Source organism: Alnus glutinosa, chromosome 1 (assembly GCF_958979055.1).
Source record: "Alnus glutinosa chromosome 1, dhAlnGlut1.1, whole genome shotgun sequence".
In the NCBI taxonomy this organism is placed as follows: Eukaryota; Viridiplantae; Streptophyta; class Magnoliopsida; order Fagales; family Betulaceae; genus Alnus; species Alnus glutinosa.
This window is the reverse complement of record NC_084886.1, coordinates 50,355,709-50,375,134: the sequence shown is the minus strand read 5'-3', so window position 1 is coordinate 50,375,134 and position 19,426 is coordinate 50,355,709. Positions and strand designations below refer to the sequence as shown.

General features: G+C 36.0%; 1 protein-coding gene and 1 long non-coding RNA gene across 2 annotated transcripts; both read right to left on the bottom strand.

The window, feature by feature from the left end:
• Positions 1 to 630: 630 nt before the first annotated feature.
• On the bottom strand, positions 631 to 9,373 carry LOC133856950 (U-box domain-containing protein 44-like). The gene is made up of 5 exons (XM_062292019.1): positions 9,168 to 9,373; positions 7,075 to 8,342; positions 6,516 to 6,819; positions 2,211 to 2,701; positions 631 to 1,915 (listed from the first exon to the last, which is right to left on the bottom strand). The coding sequence occupies exons 2-5, from the start codon at positions 8,287 to 8,289 to the stop codon at positions 920 to 922; spliced, it is 3,006 nt and encodes a 1,001-aa protein (XP_062148003.1). The 5' UTR covers positions 8,290 to 8,342; positions 9,168 to 9,373; the 3' UTR covers positions 631 to 919.
• A 7,428-nt stretch (positions 9,374 to 16,801) lies between these two features.
• On the bottom strand, positions 16,802 to 17,264 carry LOC133861961 (uncharacterized). The gene is made up of 2 exons (XR_009899100.1): positions 17,044 to 17,264; positions 16,802 to 16,967 (listed from the first exon to the last, which is right to left on the bottom strand). It is a non-coding gene; the product is annotated as an uncharacterized LOC133861961 (long non-coding RNA).
• Positions 17,265 to 19,426: the final 2,162 nt, after the last annotated feature.

Sequence of the window (19,426 nt, the reverse complement as noted above, 5' to 3'; positions counted from 1 at the left end):
GTCCCTAGTGGTAGATAGTCAAATAAAACAGTAGAAAGACTGTTCACAAAAGAACATTTAATCCATCGCACTACTTTTCCTCTGAGATGGAAACGTAACACTGCTTTAACTAGTTTGCTCAAGCCAATAGTACTTTCTTCAATTGCTTTAGTGAAATGGCTGCATTATGCTTTGTCAAAGCCGCTCCATAAAGCAGCGACAGGACTGGCACTAATATAATGTTAGCTTCAGCTCGAAAAAAAGAAGAAAAAAAGCCTGGTTATAATTGAAGGGGCTAATCCTTTTAATTAAATGCAAAACAAGGACCGATAATTTTTTATACAATTCACAAACTCGGCAAAAATTTAACACGAAATTAACATGTTAGGATTAAGGGTTCTAACAGGTTCAATTAAATCGATTAGGTTAGCCAACCCTAAAGGGTCGTCCCTCACCATCCGTGACATACTATGAATATGTAATAATTTGTAATCAAAGCTTTGCTCACCTCTTTACATCCTAAAAGAAAACTTCAATCATGTTTTCTAATTACAACATACATCCATACATACATACATACATAAACTCAATTCAGATTTCATCTTGTAAACTACCCTATACGCACAACAAGAAAAGGAGTGGAGTGCCTAGTTTGTCCTGTATTTCAAAAAATTGATCTGATTCAGAACCACAAAAATCCATTCTTATATGTATGTTCGACAGCTTCTACACCTTAGAGCTACTTAATTTCTATGTGAGTAACCTTGGTTCAGCCTTCTGTAACGGTTGAGTAGAAGCTTACATAGATCTACAAGAAAATACTTTTGCCATTTTTTCTAGTAGTAATCGTCCTAGCTTAGATTGCAATCTAATGAGGACTGATGAACATGATATTGCTTCTCCATTCACGGGCTACTGCATTTGCAGATGAACAATGCCATCACCCAAAATAAGAAGACTGTTGACCAAGTAGATTCAACTGAACAAGTACCTTGGCAGCCAGAGATTTCATATGGCTATTTTTCTTCTGAGCAATTTCCACCAATGGCATCTGTGCTGAAGTTCCATATTTGCGCTTCAACTCGTCCAGCCGAAAAATGCTTTCTAAAGCAATAAGAATTTTCTCCTGCAATCTATCAGAAGGTGAGCTCAATAACTTTATAATTGGAAGAATGGCATTTGCGTCTGCTAGCACTTTAATGCCGCTCTGTCTTTCACCATCTATCAGTGTCAGGAGTGCATCTAAAGAAGCTTCACAGGACCCAAGATCGGGCTCCCCAAGCATCCTTACCAGAGGTTCCAAAGCATTAGCCTCAAAAATGCAAAAAGAAGACTCAACTGTACACATGCCTAAGTGTGCAGGGCAGCCAGTTTCAGGTGCGGCAGAGCAACACAGGAAGATCCCATGCCTCTTTATCGGCTTGCTCAAGCCAAAGGAACTTTCTGAAAACTGCTTAAGTGCAATGGCTGCACTTTGTTTTGTCAAGGCAGTTCCAGATACCAGCAACCGAACAAGTACAGGGATAATGCCAGCTTCAGCTACTCTCTTCTGCCATTCCAGATTTGTTGAGACAGTGAAATGGCAAAGAGCTCCAACAGCATTCTCTGTTACCTGCCTATTGTGCAAGGCGTATTTACTTCCATCAGTGAGACATCCAAAAATGGTTTCGACTGCCCCTGCATCTACAAGCCACTGATTGAGTTGTCTCACCTTAGGAAGGTTAGAGATAATACCCATTGCAGCAGCAATCTCTTCTACATCATTAGAAGTTTTAATGATCCTGAGCAATGTCTCAATGCATCTCTGACCCACATGCTCCAAAAAGGTGCTTTCATCACCGTCTTCTGTCAAGCAAAGGAACAGCTTCACAGCATTTGCCCGTACAATAAGGTTATCAGCCTCACATAATTGAACCAATACTTGGACAGCAGAGAGCTGGGAATTAGATAGACATTCCAGTTAGTGATTGCTTCCAATAAATCGCTTCAGTTAGAGATTCTGAACTCAATAAAAAAGGATAAGAGATGTTCCATCTGGGAGGGTTAAGGGTAAAAATTCCTTAAATTCTAGTAGGGACTACTATACAAATGGGAAGACACGAGACATCAGTACACGTACAATAAAATTTTAGTTCAACAATAAGGTTTAGTGATCATGTTTGAGCTATATTTTGTTATGATGGTTTTTTCATTTTCCAATAGGATCCTAGGGATTTAACAAGGATTCTTACCTGCCTCAACTTCAACCTGATGTTAAAACCAGGAGGAGATTGGCACATTGCGTGAAAGCTTTGGAGAATGCTTATTTGTATGTCTGGTCCTGTTAAGGATATAAGTGAAAAAAGCTTAAAAATATCCTCCTCAGATTCCAACAAGAAAACCTGCTCCTGATCAGCTTCTTGGAGAGTGGTGGATGTTGCAAGGTGCATGATTGTGGCAGCTACCTGCTCACGCAAAGTTGGTGATGATAAACTGTGACGATACAGAAGTTCAAATAGTGGCCCGACTGCACCTTCTCTGATCATCTGGAGGCCGTTTTCTGGTACGTTAGAGAGGTGCAGAAGAGCTTTAGCAGCCACTTTCTTCATCTCTAAATCACCATTTGAGAGCAATTGAAGAAGTGGCCTCAACGCCCCATCTTTCAATATGGACAATTTGTTGTGAGCAGTCAATTCAATTTCTGATAAAGTTTCAGCCATGATCAATCTAACATTTTCTGGTCCTGCATCAAAGCAGTAGTCATTACAAATCATAACTAGGTAGTCAAAACTTTAAAACTTTCCTGCTTACAATATACATGTTGCCAGCTGCCACAAGTTATATGGACGGATATCCAACCTCATACAGACATTTGTGTATTGTAAATTCAAAGTCCACATAAAGCTTGACCCAACTGTTGGGCCAAACTACTGTCTATGTGTGAATTAAACTAATAACTCAAGCAACGAGTATAAGAAATATCACACACAAGCAATTAATCAAACACCAAGAGAGCAACACAAAAACACGCAAAATTTATGTGAAAAACACTACAATATAGAAGGAAAAACCACAGGGCAAATCTGATCAATCTACTATAATCAAATAGAGATTACAACACTCAAGTTTATGCCCACAACTTGAGGGCACGGTAAATTGGGAAAATACAACAATATCAACTCTCTAGGAAAAAATATAATCTCACCACAAACCACCGTAGTCTGGTGAAAAAACACTGCAGTGAGATCCCTACTCTGAATAGTAAAACTCCATGTAGTTGCAGCACCCAAAAACACCTTCTAGAAAATACCCCCAATTTGTTTTTGAACAAAAACCTTTGTTCTTCCTTTCTATAAGAAGTCACAACTAAGACTAGAAAAAGAAAGCTCTCTCTCTCGGCACCGCAAAACTCACTGCTCTACCTTTTTCTTCTTCTTTTTTTTTGTCTCTCTTAGCGCCATTCTCTTTTTCTCGTCTTTTTGTGTTGGTTTTTATTTCCTGCGGCGTCAACTTCTCTTGTTGAAAGACTGAGTCCCACTTAGAGCATTCACATTGGGCTAGCTAAAATAGCCAAAATGTTATTTTGGCTAGCTACAAATGCTTTGTTCTTCTTCCTCCACATGAATGAGATAAATTATCTCCCCAAGCAGCTAAATGTGTCTTTCTTGGCTATGGAAGTGGGAAAAAAATTGATTTGTTTGTTATGATTCAATTGATGCGTCAAAATTCCATTTCCAAACCTTTTCCCTTCTTTCTCATTTCCTAACCTTCCTCATAGAACTCATTTTCCACTTTCCCATTTCCAAACCTTCCTCCCATACCCAAATTCAACTTCAATTCGTCTCTCTCAACATCTCTCCATCTTCACTATTCTCTAATCTTCTTCTATCTCCAATCTACCTCTCCATCTTCACTATTCTCTAATCTTCTTCTAACTTCAATCTACCATGGATCTCTATCAATATTCCACTGACGATACCTATTTTTGCCTTTCTGTCAGTGAATTACCCGAATAACCGCAGCACCCCTTTACCCCTCGGTTCTTCCATTTCTCCATTTATGCTTTGGATTTGTAACAATGGGTCACCGCATGAGGGTAACGTCGGTGATAGCCCAACACTGCACACCGCATGTTGTTGCATTTGGTGTGGTGGTGCAAGATGACGCCTTTTTTTTTTTGGGGGGGGGGGGTTGTCTGCTTCACGATGAAGCACGCGAAATAAAAACTATCGAGCTTGAGTTGATCGAGTACTCGATAAGGGCTCAACTAGGGATCCTTGCCGAGTTCAAGCCAAGCTCAACCTTGGCAAAGGAGTTCCTAAGCCGAGTTCAAACAAGGGTTCAAAACTCGGCCCAAGTACGAGTCAAGTTTGAATACATATATGATACGGCCGAGCCGAGTCCAAAAATGCAATACTCGGCTCAACTACAACCTCAGTAGTCTGGATCAATATAAAGCTCGTCTTGTGGCTCAAGGTTACATGCAATAATACAATATTAATTATGAAGAAACATTCACTCCAGTGTCTAAAATGACCACAGTTCAGACCCTCTTAGTTGCAGTATCCGTCGCTGGTCATTACATCAAATGGATGTCAAAAACGCATTCTTTCATGGCGATCTCAAGAAAACTGTATATATGAAGCCTCCACCAGATTATGAGCTATCTGATCCAAATCTTGTTTGTTGCCTTCGAAAGTCTCTTTATGGATTGAAAGAGGCACCTGGGGCGCGGTTTCAAAAATTCCACAACACCATTTGTAGCTAGATTCTACCAAAGCTCTCATGATTACTCTTAGTTCATTCATAATACTACATCTAGCATTAACGAGATGACATGGATGGCATTATTCAGCTCAAACACCTTAGTCAAAATTCCTTTCACATGAAAGATCTGGGTGCTCTCACTTATTTTTTGGGTTTGGAAGTTTTCTCCTCTCCTCGTGGCATTATACTATGTCAAAAGAAGTACACGAAGGATCTCATTGCTTTGGCTAGGCTTACGGATGATAAAGTGGCTGATACTCCGATGGAGATAAATGTCAAGTATAAACATGATGATGGTGATCCTATTCCAGATCCTACTATGTATCTCCATCTTGTAGGCATTCTTATCTACCTTACTATGACGTGTCCAGATGTTTTGTATGCTGTCCAAATTGGCAATCAATTTGTAGCCAATCCTCGACGTCTCCATTTGAGTGCTCTTCATTGTATCATTTATTATCTGTGGCACTGTTGACCATGGGTTATTTTTCTCGTCCCGCTCTTCCTTTCACCATGATGGTTTTGCAGATGCAAATTGGGTTGGATGCCCAGATAAGAGAAAATTTCTAACTGGTTGGTGTATTTTTTGGGTGACTCTCTCATCTCTTGGAAATGTAAGAAACAAGATGGAATTTCCAAATCTTCCACTGAATTCGAATATTGCTCCATGTCTTCTGCTAGTTTTGAAATCTTCTGGCTTTGAGGTTGATTGACAAATCTCGGTGTCCACCTTAGTACTTCAGCTCCTCTCCATGCTGATAATACTAACGCCATTCATATTGCTTATAATCTTGTTTTTTCACAAACGGATGAAGAACATTGAAGTTGACTACCATTACATCCGAGAACTGGTTCACAATGGCGTTATCTACTTATCCCACATTGCCTCTCATCATCAAAGAGCAGATATATTAACCAAAGCTATGACACATGGCCAACATAGCTTCTTTCTGTGCAAATTGATGCTATATGACCCCAACATCAATTTGAAAGGGAGGGGGGCCAGCCTGCGCGGGGGGGTTGTGTGTGTGGAGACCGAGACACCTGGTGATCTCCAGAAGATTCCTGAGTCCAGCTACCATACCACAATAACAACGGTTTTGTATTCATTCCATATATTGTTTTGCATTCTTTCCATATATTCTGTGTTCTTTATGTTTTGTATTCTGTCCAAATATTCTGTATTATTTCCTATTATTCTGTAAACATCTTTGTATATATAGACATCAGTCAATGAGAATCAACCTTTTCAGCCAAAATTGTCATGTTCAACTTCAGAATAAAAAAGTCGTCCTTACCAAAACAAACAGGAAACAAAAAGTTTGGCCCCACTATTCCCACCCTTCACTCTCTTCAGCCTGCATTTTAATTCGTGTCTCTTCTCCTCATATCTCGTGGACCTTTTGTCATCTGATTTACATGTATATGAAGTTTTCTACTGGCTTAAAGAAAAATTAAATAAATAAAGACTGATTTAGGAATATCTTCTTTCACATTTGTATTCCTTGCTCATCCAAGTCACTTCATAGAGTTAATTGAAGAAAATGGTTCCAGATGATGACATATAATGAGTTCAAAGTTCAGAAATGTGACATATTCCTAAGTCGGTGATTTTTCCTGGAAGGCAAAGGTCATCGGGAGTATTACTCAATGTTAAACATTAAACTAGTTCTGAATTTGAACGTTTTCAGAGAAAATAATTGCATCAACTCACAAAGAAATTAATGCTGGTCAAACTTTAAGCCATACAAGTAACACATCTAACCATCTGATCAGAATTCCCAGCATACCTGAAGATAGACGCTGTAACAAAGGTTTAAAATGATTTGCCTTTGCCATCTGTATAACATTCTGATCAAGGAAAGACAAGTTCTCCAGAAGCTCTTGGGCATCTTTGGAAGCTTGAATGTCATCACTGCCTAAAATGGTCACCAAGAGAAGTATGCAGCCCTGAACTGTTCCAAGAGAATCTCGTATGACATTATTTCTAGACAGTTCCAGTAACAACTGCAATGCCAACTTAATTTCACCAATTTGGCGTGCAAGTGAATGAACGATGGATTCAAGTGCATTCTCCACTTTAGCGATTCTTTCCTGCCAGAAGAGAATGATTAATTTAACATTAAAAGTGTCCCTCTCATCCACAACTAATAGAAACAAGGAGATAAGCTCATCTCCATAGTAAAACTGCTATGTACAGAAAGCAGCACTCTAAACCCCACATATTGAAGCATTTCAAACCAAATCCATGCATGTCTATATCATAACCAGATAAATTACTATAGCATGAGGAATAGATTAATCTGTTTAGCCCCATTAACCACAAAAGAAACTGGAGTTTGAGGGTACCTTATTGTCTTCAGTATCTTTTGCAAGCAAAAATAGGATGAAGAGAGCTTGATTTCTTATTTCACGATTTTTGGCACTGAGAAGTCCAATTAGAACTGGAATGTAGTCCTCCATTGTCATCCATTCCCGGTGTAACTCACTTTGTTTGCAAATATCTCGTAGTTTGCATAAGGATTGAAGCATTTCTTGCTCTTCACTTGACTGGAGTCTGGGTTTGATAGAGGCAATGGTAATGATGGTGTTCCTGTTCTTCCATTCTTCAATTGATTGTCGAAGACTTTTGTTGGGCCGGAGAACCAAAGTGTTCAAGGGGATGTTGGTCAAGGGACAAACATCATTCCCTGCAGCAAACCACTTCTCTATGGCACTCCTCTCAAATGTCCGACCAGATGAAGTTTCCACGGGGTCAACCATAACATCCATATTGATGGGGCAATAAAATGAATGCAGAGGATCCAATGGTTGCCGACCTAAAGAGTCCCGCTTTTCAAAATATTCCTTCTCCTTGTCCTTAGGAGGTGTTGTGACATCAGTCTTTTCAAGCAATGCAATGATCTGTTCCATTTGTAAAGCTTCTGGGAAGTCATTGTGCAGTGTGGCATCTTCTCTTTCCCTTTTGAATTCTTCAAATTCTTTCTTCAATTCAGACTGCTCAGTGGATATCCCAACAGCCTCAGCAATAAGAACTAACAAATTACTCGCATATGATCGATCAGCATTCCTCTCTTGTATCCCTAACTGAATCTTTGCCAAAATTTCTTCCTCGGTTACAGCTGCTCGATACTCAGAATCCAGCATATCCTTGGTGAGCTTGCTAACCTGGTTTTTTATACCTGATGAAACGTCCAAAGAGGCCAAAGGGATGAGGCTTACCGCCCGACTAATATCTTTTGTACTGTCCTCTAAAAGCTTCCCAATCTTCCTGCAATTGATTAAGAGATAAACCTTGTTTCTATTTCTGCACTCAAGTGCTAGCTGCTTAGCAACTTTAATCTCTCGGTTAAGAACCTCCAGAGCATTTTCTAACCTCTTGGAGTGGTCTATGTTTAGCTCTGACAACTCTTTAAAGATAAATGCAATCCTGTCCAAATAAGTCGAGAATTTCTTGAAATTCTCCTTCTGAATGAGGACTTCCTTGGCAGCATGTACAGTATCAAGTATGGCAAGGACAGTCTGGGACAGTAACTCAGATAATGGAACCACTGAGGAACTCATAATCACCTTCTTTTACATCTCTTTACCACATTCCAACCACGAAATATAGATGCCTGCCCAAATTAGATAGAAAACAAGACACTTACCCAATTAAACACGGTTACAGTGCCTATAGTTAGTTCTATTTATAGAAAGAAAGAATCAATCGGGTGCTATTAATTGTCAATGACCTACAACTTGTGATGATATATATTAAACAGATAAAACTACGGCAACCGTTATATAAGCAGATGAGATTACCTATGTTTTGGTTGCTGAGAAGTATTGAGGAAATATAGGAAAACAAAACATTAATTTGAAACTCATGTCCTATTTGTTCTATTTTTATCTACAAATTGAATTGCTCAGCAAACTAAACCAGGTCAACTGAGTAAACATTCTATTATTATCAGGTCCAAGAAAATGCAAAGAAAGGGAATCTTAGAAATTCAATTTCTTTCTTTTCCTACCCTTTCTCGGCAACCAAACATGTCATTTAGGATTTTAGGACGGCTAATCCACTTATCCCAAAAGCTTAAAAGTTTATATGAAATGAGTAATTTAATCATTTAATTAATATTTTAAGAGGAACCAATAATAAGAACGACAAATTAAGTGGTGGTCAAACCACGATAAGCGTGACGAGCAAAAAGAAAAAAAAAAATAAAAAATGAAGCTTTGAGATATACCCAATCTAAATTCCAACAGATTTCTTCATGTTATATACTTAGAAAATAAAAATTTGAATAGATTCATATCCCAAAACAACATAACGCTAACTAAACTGAGTTTTCATTCTCTTTTAGTTTTCCTCATTTTTCTCAGCAATACAGAGAGAAATCATATATTGCTTAACAAAATTCAAATTATGCAAATGGTAGAGAGACAGAGAGAGAGACCTGAAGAGCAGGAGTCAATGAGTCTCCATTTCTCGGTGGGTTCCCAGGAAAAAAAGCAAAACTATCCCGGGAAATGTAACCGTTTTGCTCCTGAGAAGAATGAAAATAAAACACTATTTTTCTAAGAAAATGCGAGGAAAATTGTATTTTCTTGTCTTTTGAGTTCGATCTCTCGCTCGGTCTTCTGGAACATACTGGCTAGAGTGGACGTGACGATACCGTTTTGGAAAAGTCGACTTAACAAGAAACATACTGGCCATTGAAAAGTCAAAGCGTTTGTAAACCAACCGCGATACGGCTCAGTATGGTGACCGATGTGCACGGCTATATGTTTTTCCGCCACGTCATGTATATGCCGTAAAATTAGTCTTAGTATCTACGTGGTGGAGTTCTGACGTGGTAGTGCGAAAAGTACTGAGCTTGGACCCGCAGTCTTTGAGAACGTACTTTTTAAGGTTAAAATGGCGCCAATTTAACGGTAAAAAAGATTAAACCCTTTCTTCTTCTTTTTTCTTTTTTTTTAATAATTGCACTAACTTTCTCTTCTATTTTTATTTTGTGATACTTTTGTGTTTTCTTTTTTAACTTTCCGTTTTCTTTTATTTTGTTATACTTTCAATAATCTAATGGTATTTATTTTCTTATCCCCTGAAAAGAAATTTTCAAGTTTGATTCATTATATATAGATGGAAGGGTGGAGGGATGGGCATAGGTAGAATTGGCAGCGGTAAGGAGTTTTCTGCCCACCTCCTTGATGGAGTCAATGAAGTTATCTTAATAGCCACCGTCACCTTGAAAGATCATTTGATGTAGTTGAAGTAATTGAATTTTGGGTTGTTTGATGGCAGTGATTAGGGGTGTACAAGTGAGGTGGTTATTAACCGAAAATAACCGATAACCACTAATAACCGCCAACAACCGATAATCGAGAAAACCGAAAATAACCGTAACCGAATACCTGGTTGCGGTTATTTGTTATAGCATTTAAAAAAACCGGTTAATAACCCGATAACCGGTAACTAGGGGTGTAAACCCAAAGTCGATTCCTGGTTATTGGGTAATAACCGAGAACCAACTCCGAAACTGGGAGTTATCTGGTTACCCTGGGTGAAGCCAGTTATCTCGGGTAGTGGTTTAAAAAATAAAAAAATAAAACATTTTGGGTTTTAACATTAATTCCCTTTGTCCTAAATAAGCACAATTAAGTTCTGAAAAAAGGAATTTTTTTATTATTATTATTATTTTTTTTTATGTATAAGTTGAAAACAGGATAATTAAGTAAAAGTCAAAAAAATTCTTAATGGTAGAGATCAGGGAGTCGTACAAAGCCTCGAACCCGACCCTTCTCAAAAACTACAAGCAAAAGAGAGAAGATCTGGTCATCCGAAACACCCAGCTTCGATCTCATATCAACAAAAAAATCAAAGCAAGCAAATATCTCTCAAGAATCTTCCTACAAAAAAATCAAAGCAAGTAAAATGACTTCCACAAGTAAAAATTCTTGTTCCGCTTGAACAGAAATCCAAGACATAGTTTTGAAGTGAAGGGCCTGAACTGAAGAGTGGAGAACTGTAAAGAATAAGAAGTTTGAACGAGTGTGAAGAAGGAGGCAACCCAAAGGGGGGTGGCTCAGTTGGTTAGAGCCTGGGACAATAGGGAATTTCTTTCATTTGATCCTAGGTTCGAATCCCTTTGGGTGCTACATTCTTCTTGGGACCAGCCACCTGGGTTGTGTGGGGGATCCTTGTAGGCCTTTGACCATCTGCTCATGATTTAAGGCCCAATACCTGGAGTGACGTTGGACATTGGGCTAAAAATTAGTCATTGATTTCCTGGCAAGATAGTCACTACGCTCGGAAGGTTCGACTACCACCTTAATAGGACAGTTGTTCAGCGAACGAGGTACATTACAGCCTATAGGGGGCTGGGGGATACCCTAATAAAATAAAAAAAAAAAATGCAAGAATAGGAAATGGGTGTAGTATTAGGGTAAAGCAGAGGGGTAATTTTTTTTTTTTTAATATATTATACACCTGGAGCCGGTTACCTGGTTATAACTAGGTGTCCAATAAATTAATAACTGGCTTTGGGTACCCGGTTATAAATAATCGGATACTAAACTGGTTTCCCAGCTGATTATAACCGGTCTGAAATTACACTATTACCGGTAACTGATTTTATATATATATATATTACAAATGTTGTATTTATAACAAATTCAGGTTTCCCAGTTCTGAAACCCCATCACCAATGGAGAAATGACAACTGTTATGCAAGAATATTTTACCTCACCAATGCGTGCATATGACAAAGACAATGATGACAGTTGCTTCCTATAATCCTATCCTCCTATATTTATGCCCTCCCCCGTTTATGCGTACGCATGCACATGCTCCCCTTTAAGAACATGTCCTGTTTCAAGTTTACATGAAATACAGGCTACAATGAATTTTGTTTCATAATGCCTCTTGGCTCTTGCCCTACCATCAGGACTACTCCTTATTTATGATCTGTTCTTTTACATGAATTTTCGTATATGTTCACAGGATGGGCCATTTTATGATAAGTCTCAATCTTTCATTACTAATCTTCCCCACTTTTCTTTTCTTTTCTTTCTCTTTTTTTTTTTCCTCTCTGATTTGTGCAATGTCCAGGTGTTATGGTTAATGGTTTATAGGAAGACACGGTTTTGTAATGTTTATCTCTGTATTGTCTTTTTTTTTTGGGGGGGGGGAGGGGGTATTCTAGGATAAATGGTTCTGTTAACAGATTAGAAAAAGAAAGAATATCCATTTCACCTTAAGGAAAGAAGCTAGAAACAGAGTTTTGAGAATGGGGGGTTTGAATCAACCAACAAAGGCTTACATGATTTTATTTGCAATCATTTTATTAATATTGAAAGAATGGTGATAGAAGTATTTACTATTTAGACTTTAGTATTTAGCATTGAATATTGAATGGCTAAATATTGGAAATTGGATTAAAAAAAGAAACTGAAAAGATTCAATAATATATAAAAACCGGTTATTTGGTTAATAACCGGTTTTTAATAACTGAATAACTGTAGGTTGGTAAAACCTTTACCGGTTGCCGTTACGGTTATTGAAATGAGAATAACCAGGTACTTCGGTTGCGGTTGCGATTATGACCAAATAACCGCAACCACAACCGGTTGTACACTCCTAGCAATGACGATAGGTAAGCGATGGAGGTTGGGCCTTTTTTGGGCCAAATTAAACTCTTTTTTATCTTTTTTTTGGGCCAATTTCTTGCCAAAGGCCCATACTTCTATAATTTGTTTGGGCCAATAGAGAGCAAAAATCATTTTTTGGGCCAATTTGTTGGTGTCCAGTCCACAGACCCAAATGGCATATAGTTTAGCTATAATTATAAAATCTGGAAAATACCTTTCGCAATATGAGCCAATTTGTTGACTGTTCACTTTTCTTGAAAGATTTGGAGTTCAATTTTCCAGAGACCCATTCCATTCCACACGGTATTACTACTGTCTTTTCAAATAAAACTGGAATATTCTACGAGACAACCCAGACAAGGATGGAAGCATACAGAAACTTTAATTGAAAATTTCAGAGATTGTGAATTCAATATTCCCACGCCTGGAAGGAGGTCAAATTATAAGAGCCAAAAGGAAAAGGACAAAAAAAAAAGGGTCAGTATTAGGAAAATACTGTTCACTTCCCTAAAAAAAGAAGGTCATTGATCATGAGGTGCTACTGTCTTTTCAAATAAAAACTGAAATATTCTACGAGACAACCCAGACAAGAATGGAAGAAGACAGAAACTTTAATTGAAAATTTCAGAGATTGTGAATTCAATATTCCCACGCCTGGAAGTAGGTCAAATTATAAGAAAGGAAAAGGACAAAAAATATATTAAAAAAAAAAAGGTCTTTGATCATGCTGCCTTAATCCATTGATCATGAGGTGATGCGGAGGTTGTCCATATTTTTTTTAATTGTGTATTGTATAAGGAGATAGTTCAATACGTTGAGGACCACGCCTCATGAAGCGAATGTTACTAGTTTGAATTTTCTTTTCCCTTTTTGTATGGACATGTCAAAAAAAATAAAGAATCAATATGATTATGCATTGAACATGAAAAGTTAAACATTAGGGACATTAATTGATACTTCAAAGATTTAATAGTTTTTGTGATTGAAATGAAAAAAAAAAAACACAAGGAAAGAAGATACTCGACTTTGCGAACAAAAATAAAAGGTCTGTTCATAATTCTTGTTAGTCCTCGACTCCTTGCCACCTAGATTTGCATACGTCCAATTCCATACATACAAAATGGGGATTGTTTCATCTATTATCATGAATTTCATGTTAGAAATTTCAAATATTCCCATAATGGCATATCAGTATATTTGACTTATTTTAATTGCATCTAATCATGGAGATTATGAGAATCATTTATTCCGATAGTGTGTTGATTTTTGCTTGAAGAGATCTCCGATCTAGCCTATAAATACACAGATTGTGCACTCCATCAGTACGACATTCAATAGGCATAAATCATAATAACCTCTCTAAAATTTCTTTTTGCAGAATTTTTCTTCATACGTTTGAGCAAAACATGATTGAAGGTATTTATGATGAATCATTCCGCTACTTACAATATTAAATTAGCATTTAGTTTTATAATATGCTAACATTTCAATGTAATAAGATTAATATATAACAATTGAAAACATTAGTCTAAATTTAAACAACTATCAATTTATCCAGTCACTTGCAACCACTAAGTTATAAGGATTTGACTTTGGTGTTGTAAAAAGATGATATCATGTACGTTGCAGTTTTATCAATGGTTTAAATTTAATTTCAAGTTTTTAATGAAAAATAGAAAGAAAGTAAAATTAAATCTGAACCATTTAATAAAATTACAGCACGCATGCTATAGTATTTTTACAACACCTAAGCCAAATCCAAGATTATAAAATTACAAATCTTAAATAGTTAAACAAGTAAACAACACACTAATGACTACACACAAGTAGTCTCAAAACAATAATTAGCCCATAAAAGGCAACACGTACAGCTACACAAACAAAACAACTAATCAAAAGTTCCAAGCCAACAATCATTCCATGACTCACCACCAAATCACCAATCCTCCCATTTGATCCATTCTATAACCAAATAAATTAAAACATAAACATAATGATCAATAAAACATGCCTGATCCAATATTTAAGCCTTAGGTTCCAATTAAGTTTCAAACCTTTTTTTTCTTTTGGTTCAAACAAGCATTAAAAATAAGTGTTGTGACTTTGATGTAGCGTGGTGTAGTGGGTCGTAAAGAAAATCAACACGCAACTCACAATTCTTTCCAAAACCAAGAATAAATCAAGAATTTTAGGTAAAAATATAGATAGAAAACCGTACAGTACTAAAGTGTTTCTTATTGAAAACAAATGAATAATAATAATAATAATAAATTGCAGCTATAATCACCTATAACAAGTATTTGTAGTAACTAGAGTCCCAAACCTAATAAAACACTAAAATAAAGCCGGTTTGGAGATTTGGCGCAATCTTGTGTTGATGGGCTTCCTTACTCGTTTGGACGATATCGTCCGAATTTCTCAGAAAATATTTTTATCTTTCCTTTGGTGGCTCTTTTTTATTCGTAAACCTTAAAATTCAAACAAATAAAATAAAATTGCGAAATATGATTCTATAGACCTTTGAATAAATTTCTAACGCTACTAAATTTGTCTCTATCATATGTCGAAAATCGCAATATATATGACGCTTTAATTAAGATTGATCTGATTGCAAACTCTACTTCCTCGAAATTAAAAGGAAGTTCACCCGAAGTTTTATGAGCCTTCAACCTATCTTCCTTAATTAAGACTTCAAAAACATATTTTATAGAGAAACAGGAAATGTCGACAGAAGCAGAACAAATTGTCGACAGTACTGTACAATGACGAAAGACATATCCTTGTAATAGTTCTAGCGATCTTCTAGACTTCATTCAATATCAAAAGTTCACATAAAATAATAATAATAATTTGTGTGCTGGTGACATCAAGGATTTGGAAGATCTCCTCTAGCTCTACCAACCTTCGAACGCCTAGGAAGATTGGTAGAAATGGTAGATCTTCAAAATCCTTGATGCCAATTATAGCCATGCCAGCACACAAATTATTAATTAATATGAAGGACGTCCTTGACCATAAGCGCTTGCATTGGTGAGAAAAGGGTGAACCGTACCTAGCTTCTTTCCTGCGTAGATTCACTATAATATTGATCGATGTTAATTAATTATGATCATGATGTTAATATATATAAACATTTCCCTTCTAAATTTCGGTTTTTGAGCAGATCCAAAGGTTTTATATAGCCATTTAGTTTGATTAAATTGGAAGGGAATAAATGTACCTGGCTTTACGTGGAATTAGCTAGCTAGGGAAATAATTTTGAGATAATGAGCACACATAAAATTGAAAGGGTGTCACCATCGCTGACTTTGCAAGAAACTTAATTATTGTGATGATCGAAGACAAATTCCAATTGGTTATTTATCGTTCTACTTCCACATAATTTAATGTCTTTGGTTGAAAAAAATTCAAGAGTAGAAATATTGAATTAAAGTTGGATCTGCAAGTGGCCGGGTACGTTGCCAGGGCAAACTGTTTAACTGTGACTAAAATTGTATGAATTCATTGCATGCACTGTCCGAAAGCAAACACAGAGCTTATATATATATATATATATATATATATATATTAAAATTACTCTTCATCTTAAAAATTAAAAAAATAAAAAATAGCAGGTTTTCTATCCCTCGCATGTGTTTTATTTATTTATAGATGTGGTCCTATATCGTTTCAACTTTCAACTGCAATATTATTAGAAGAGAAATGCTCCACTAGTTCTCAAAATTTATTTTTAAAAAAATTTGCTCCGTAAATAATATGTCACAATCCTATATATATAATTGATTATTTTGAAAAATGTGTCACCATTTTATAAGAGTGTGACACATTATTTGAAAAGTAATTTTTAGAGTTTTTTTTAAAAAAAGTATAGCATTTCTCGATTTAGCTGCAAATAACAATTACAACCAAAAAAAGGTCTTGCATCTGCTACGGTGACTAAAGGAAGGAGATCGAGAGGAAAAGTGGATTTAGAATGCAAATAGTCGTTGTAGTAAAAAAATGTCTCTATATATAAACAAACTGATTGAAAGAAACTAGAATGCATTGCCAGAAATCCTGTGAATAATTAATTTTACGTAATATTATGACATCAGGGAAAAGGAGTGGCAACAAATTAAGTGATGTAGGTGAGGTTTTTAATTTTCTTTTCTTTTTTCTAAGATAATGAACACATTCTGATTATTAGCATATATTAAAGAAGAGATCGAAGACTATGATCATGACAACAATAACATAATTGCAACATATGTAATGAACAATGGAAGCATTATGCATAACCTGCGGCGTATTTTTAGGAAAAACAACTTTCAGAGAGATGAAATTTGAATTTGGCTTCAAACAAAGAGAAGCAGCTAGCTGTAATGCATATATATGATTATACATGTTTACTTGTTGAAGTAGTCAACAGAATATATAGACATGCATGTTTATACAACCAAACTCAGAAATACTGCAGATTCAGTACATATTACCCCCAAGATTACAATCACGGCCAAAAGGAAGCCATTTCCCCTCATGCTGGAGAATCTCTCTTCCTACAAACATGAGGACATGCAGATCATGTTTTTCTGCAACCATTTTTTGTTCATACGTACATTTCCGCGGATCTAAAAACATAAGTAAAAATCCAACAGAAAGGGCAAAATATATATTGAAATTAAAAGAGAGGGTATAGTGGAGTACTCTAGAGATACCATGCATGCATGATCAAGCGGCATACGATCGAAGAGCAATATTATGCAGAGAAGCATACACGAGTGATATTGGTTCGGCTCATCTGATCATATCTTTTGAGACGAGCCGGACCAATATCACACCATGTCTACTTCTCCAAATATGGCTTCCTTCTACAGCCAACTTCAATGCTAATAAAACTATGAGATGGTGCTATATATAGGTAGCTTGAAGCTTCAATGGCTGGAAGAGTTGGACCTTCCTCCTATAAATATGGGTTTAAGTCTCATAATTGCTGCAAAAAAATAAAAAATAAAAAACTAAGGTTAAATAAGGAAAGCATAATTCCTAACATATAAAACATTATCATAATGAAGCTATACTAATCCCACTAGCGGTCCCTTTCATTATTTAGGAAACCTAGTACAACGGATGACTGGTTCTCGCATGTGCATGATTAGTACGAATTGCAAGCCTCGCCACCAATGGTGGAACCATGCACGTGTCGCATAGCAGTAGCTAGATCGAGCTCGGCAGTTAAAAATGCACCAATAATGGGGCATTGAATCATTGAGCCAAAATAATTAGCAACAGTAAATTGCTTGAAAGATCGAGGAAAATAGAGGTATAATATTGGAATCTACCTGTTCAAGTACCGGTGTCTATATATATATAGAAATGCTAGTGCTTCTTTTAGTGTTTTTTATGGGTCCTATTTTGACATGACACCCTGTTTTTAATAAATAAAAACTACAGCTTAATTTATTATCTTTTCTGTTTTTATTACAAAATACAGGATGTCATATCAGTATAAAAAGATCCCAGAAGAAGCTGCAGCATTCCTTATATATATGTGTGTGTGTGTGTGTATGAATGTTGAGATTGCAAGATATATTGAGAAGTTGGACGGACAAATATATGTAAACTATTACATCTCCAACGATGGAAAATTGGTTAGGTATTAAGACAAGAGTTACAAGAACTCAAGAGATCGACAATGCCACAAGAGTTAATATAAGCACTCAAGAGACAATGTCACAAGAGTTACATACAAGTACCCAAGGGACAAGAGTTACAAGATGATAACATAGATTTATTGTTGTTAATGTAGAAGTATAAGAGATTTGTAACATTTAGACTGTTTCTCTATAAATAGTATCTTGCATACAATCAAAAAAAAAAAAAAAAAATTAGCACATGATCGAATACTAGCGTTAGCCTATAGTTCTGATACCACGTAAGAACTGATATAAATTTAAAGAGAGATAAAGGAAAGAGATGAAACATAGATTTGAAGTGGTTCGGCCTATGGTCTACATCCACACATCAAAGCCTTTTGTTGGCTACATCTTTCCGTGATTATTTGTTTGATTGTGTGCAATACACTATTTATATAAACGCTACAAGTCTCTTATGCTTTTACATTAACAACAATAAATCTAATTTATTATCTTATAACTCTTGTCTTTTGAATGCTTGTAACTGTTGTGACCTTGTCTCTTGAGTGCTTATAATTCTTGTAACCTTGTTTCTTGAATTTTTGTAACTCTTGCCTTAATATTAAGGAGAAAAACTAGAGATTTTGTTGCAGTTTAAATTTTGTTTTATTACATTTAGCTATGAAGTACACACGATATTAGGTCGTTTGTTAAACTTGATTTTTGCGTTAGAATAGAAAAAAATAAAAGACATAAAGTAGACGGTAGAATTACTTACTTTTATGAAAATCCTGCAGCAGTACCGGTTGCTAGCCGTTGCATATTAATTTATTAGTCATAATTACAAGCAAGGTTAATTACTTAATTGGCAGATATTTAATTTTTGTTTAAACCGTACAAAGCATGAAAACACGTAGAATAAACAATAGGATTGATTTTAGGATAACATTGTGACTTACAATGTTGTCGTCTGCGCATGCGCTCAGTAAAATGAGAATTATAGCTTCTTTCTTCTTCTTTTTTAATAAAATTTTTTCAACGGTTTAGATTTAATTTTAAATTTTTAATAAAAATAAATAAATTAAATATAGACTGTTAAAAAATTACATAATACATGTTTTTTTCTTTTTTACGGTCCTAAACCAATTCTAAGGAAGAAAAGGTCCGGCCAGAGACTCTATCTCATGCACATAGCTAGGTGAAAAGCATACGAAAAGCCTATATTTACACTTGAACTAATGCCTATGATCGACATGATGGAGAAGAACTACTAATTGTATAGCAAATGTTAGGACCAATAATTTTTTACACTGCCCTCAAATTTAATATGAACTTTATACAAAATTAACAAATTATGGTCGAAGGATCTTACCCGTTTAATTAATTAAATGAATTAGATTAAGGTTTACTATATAGTTTTATACTCATGTCTCAACAAGTCGACACGACCAATA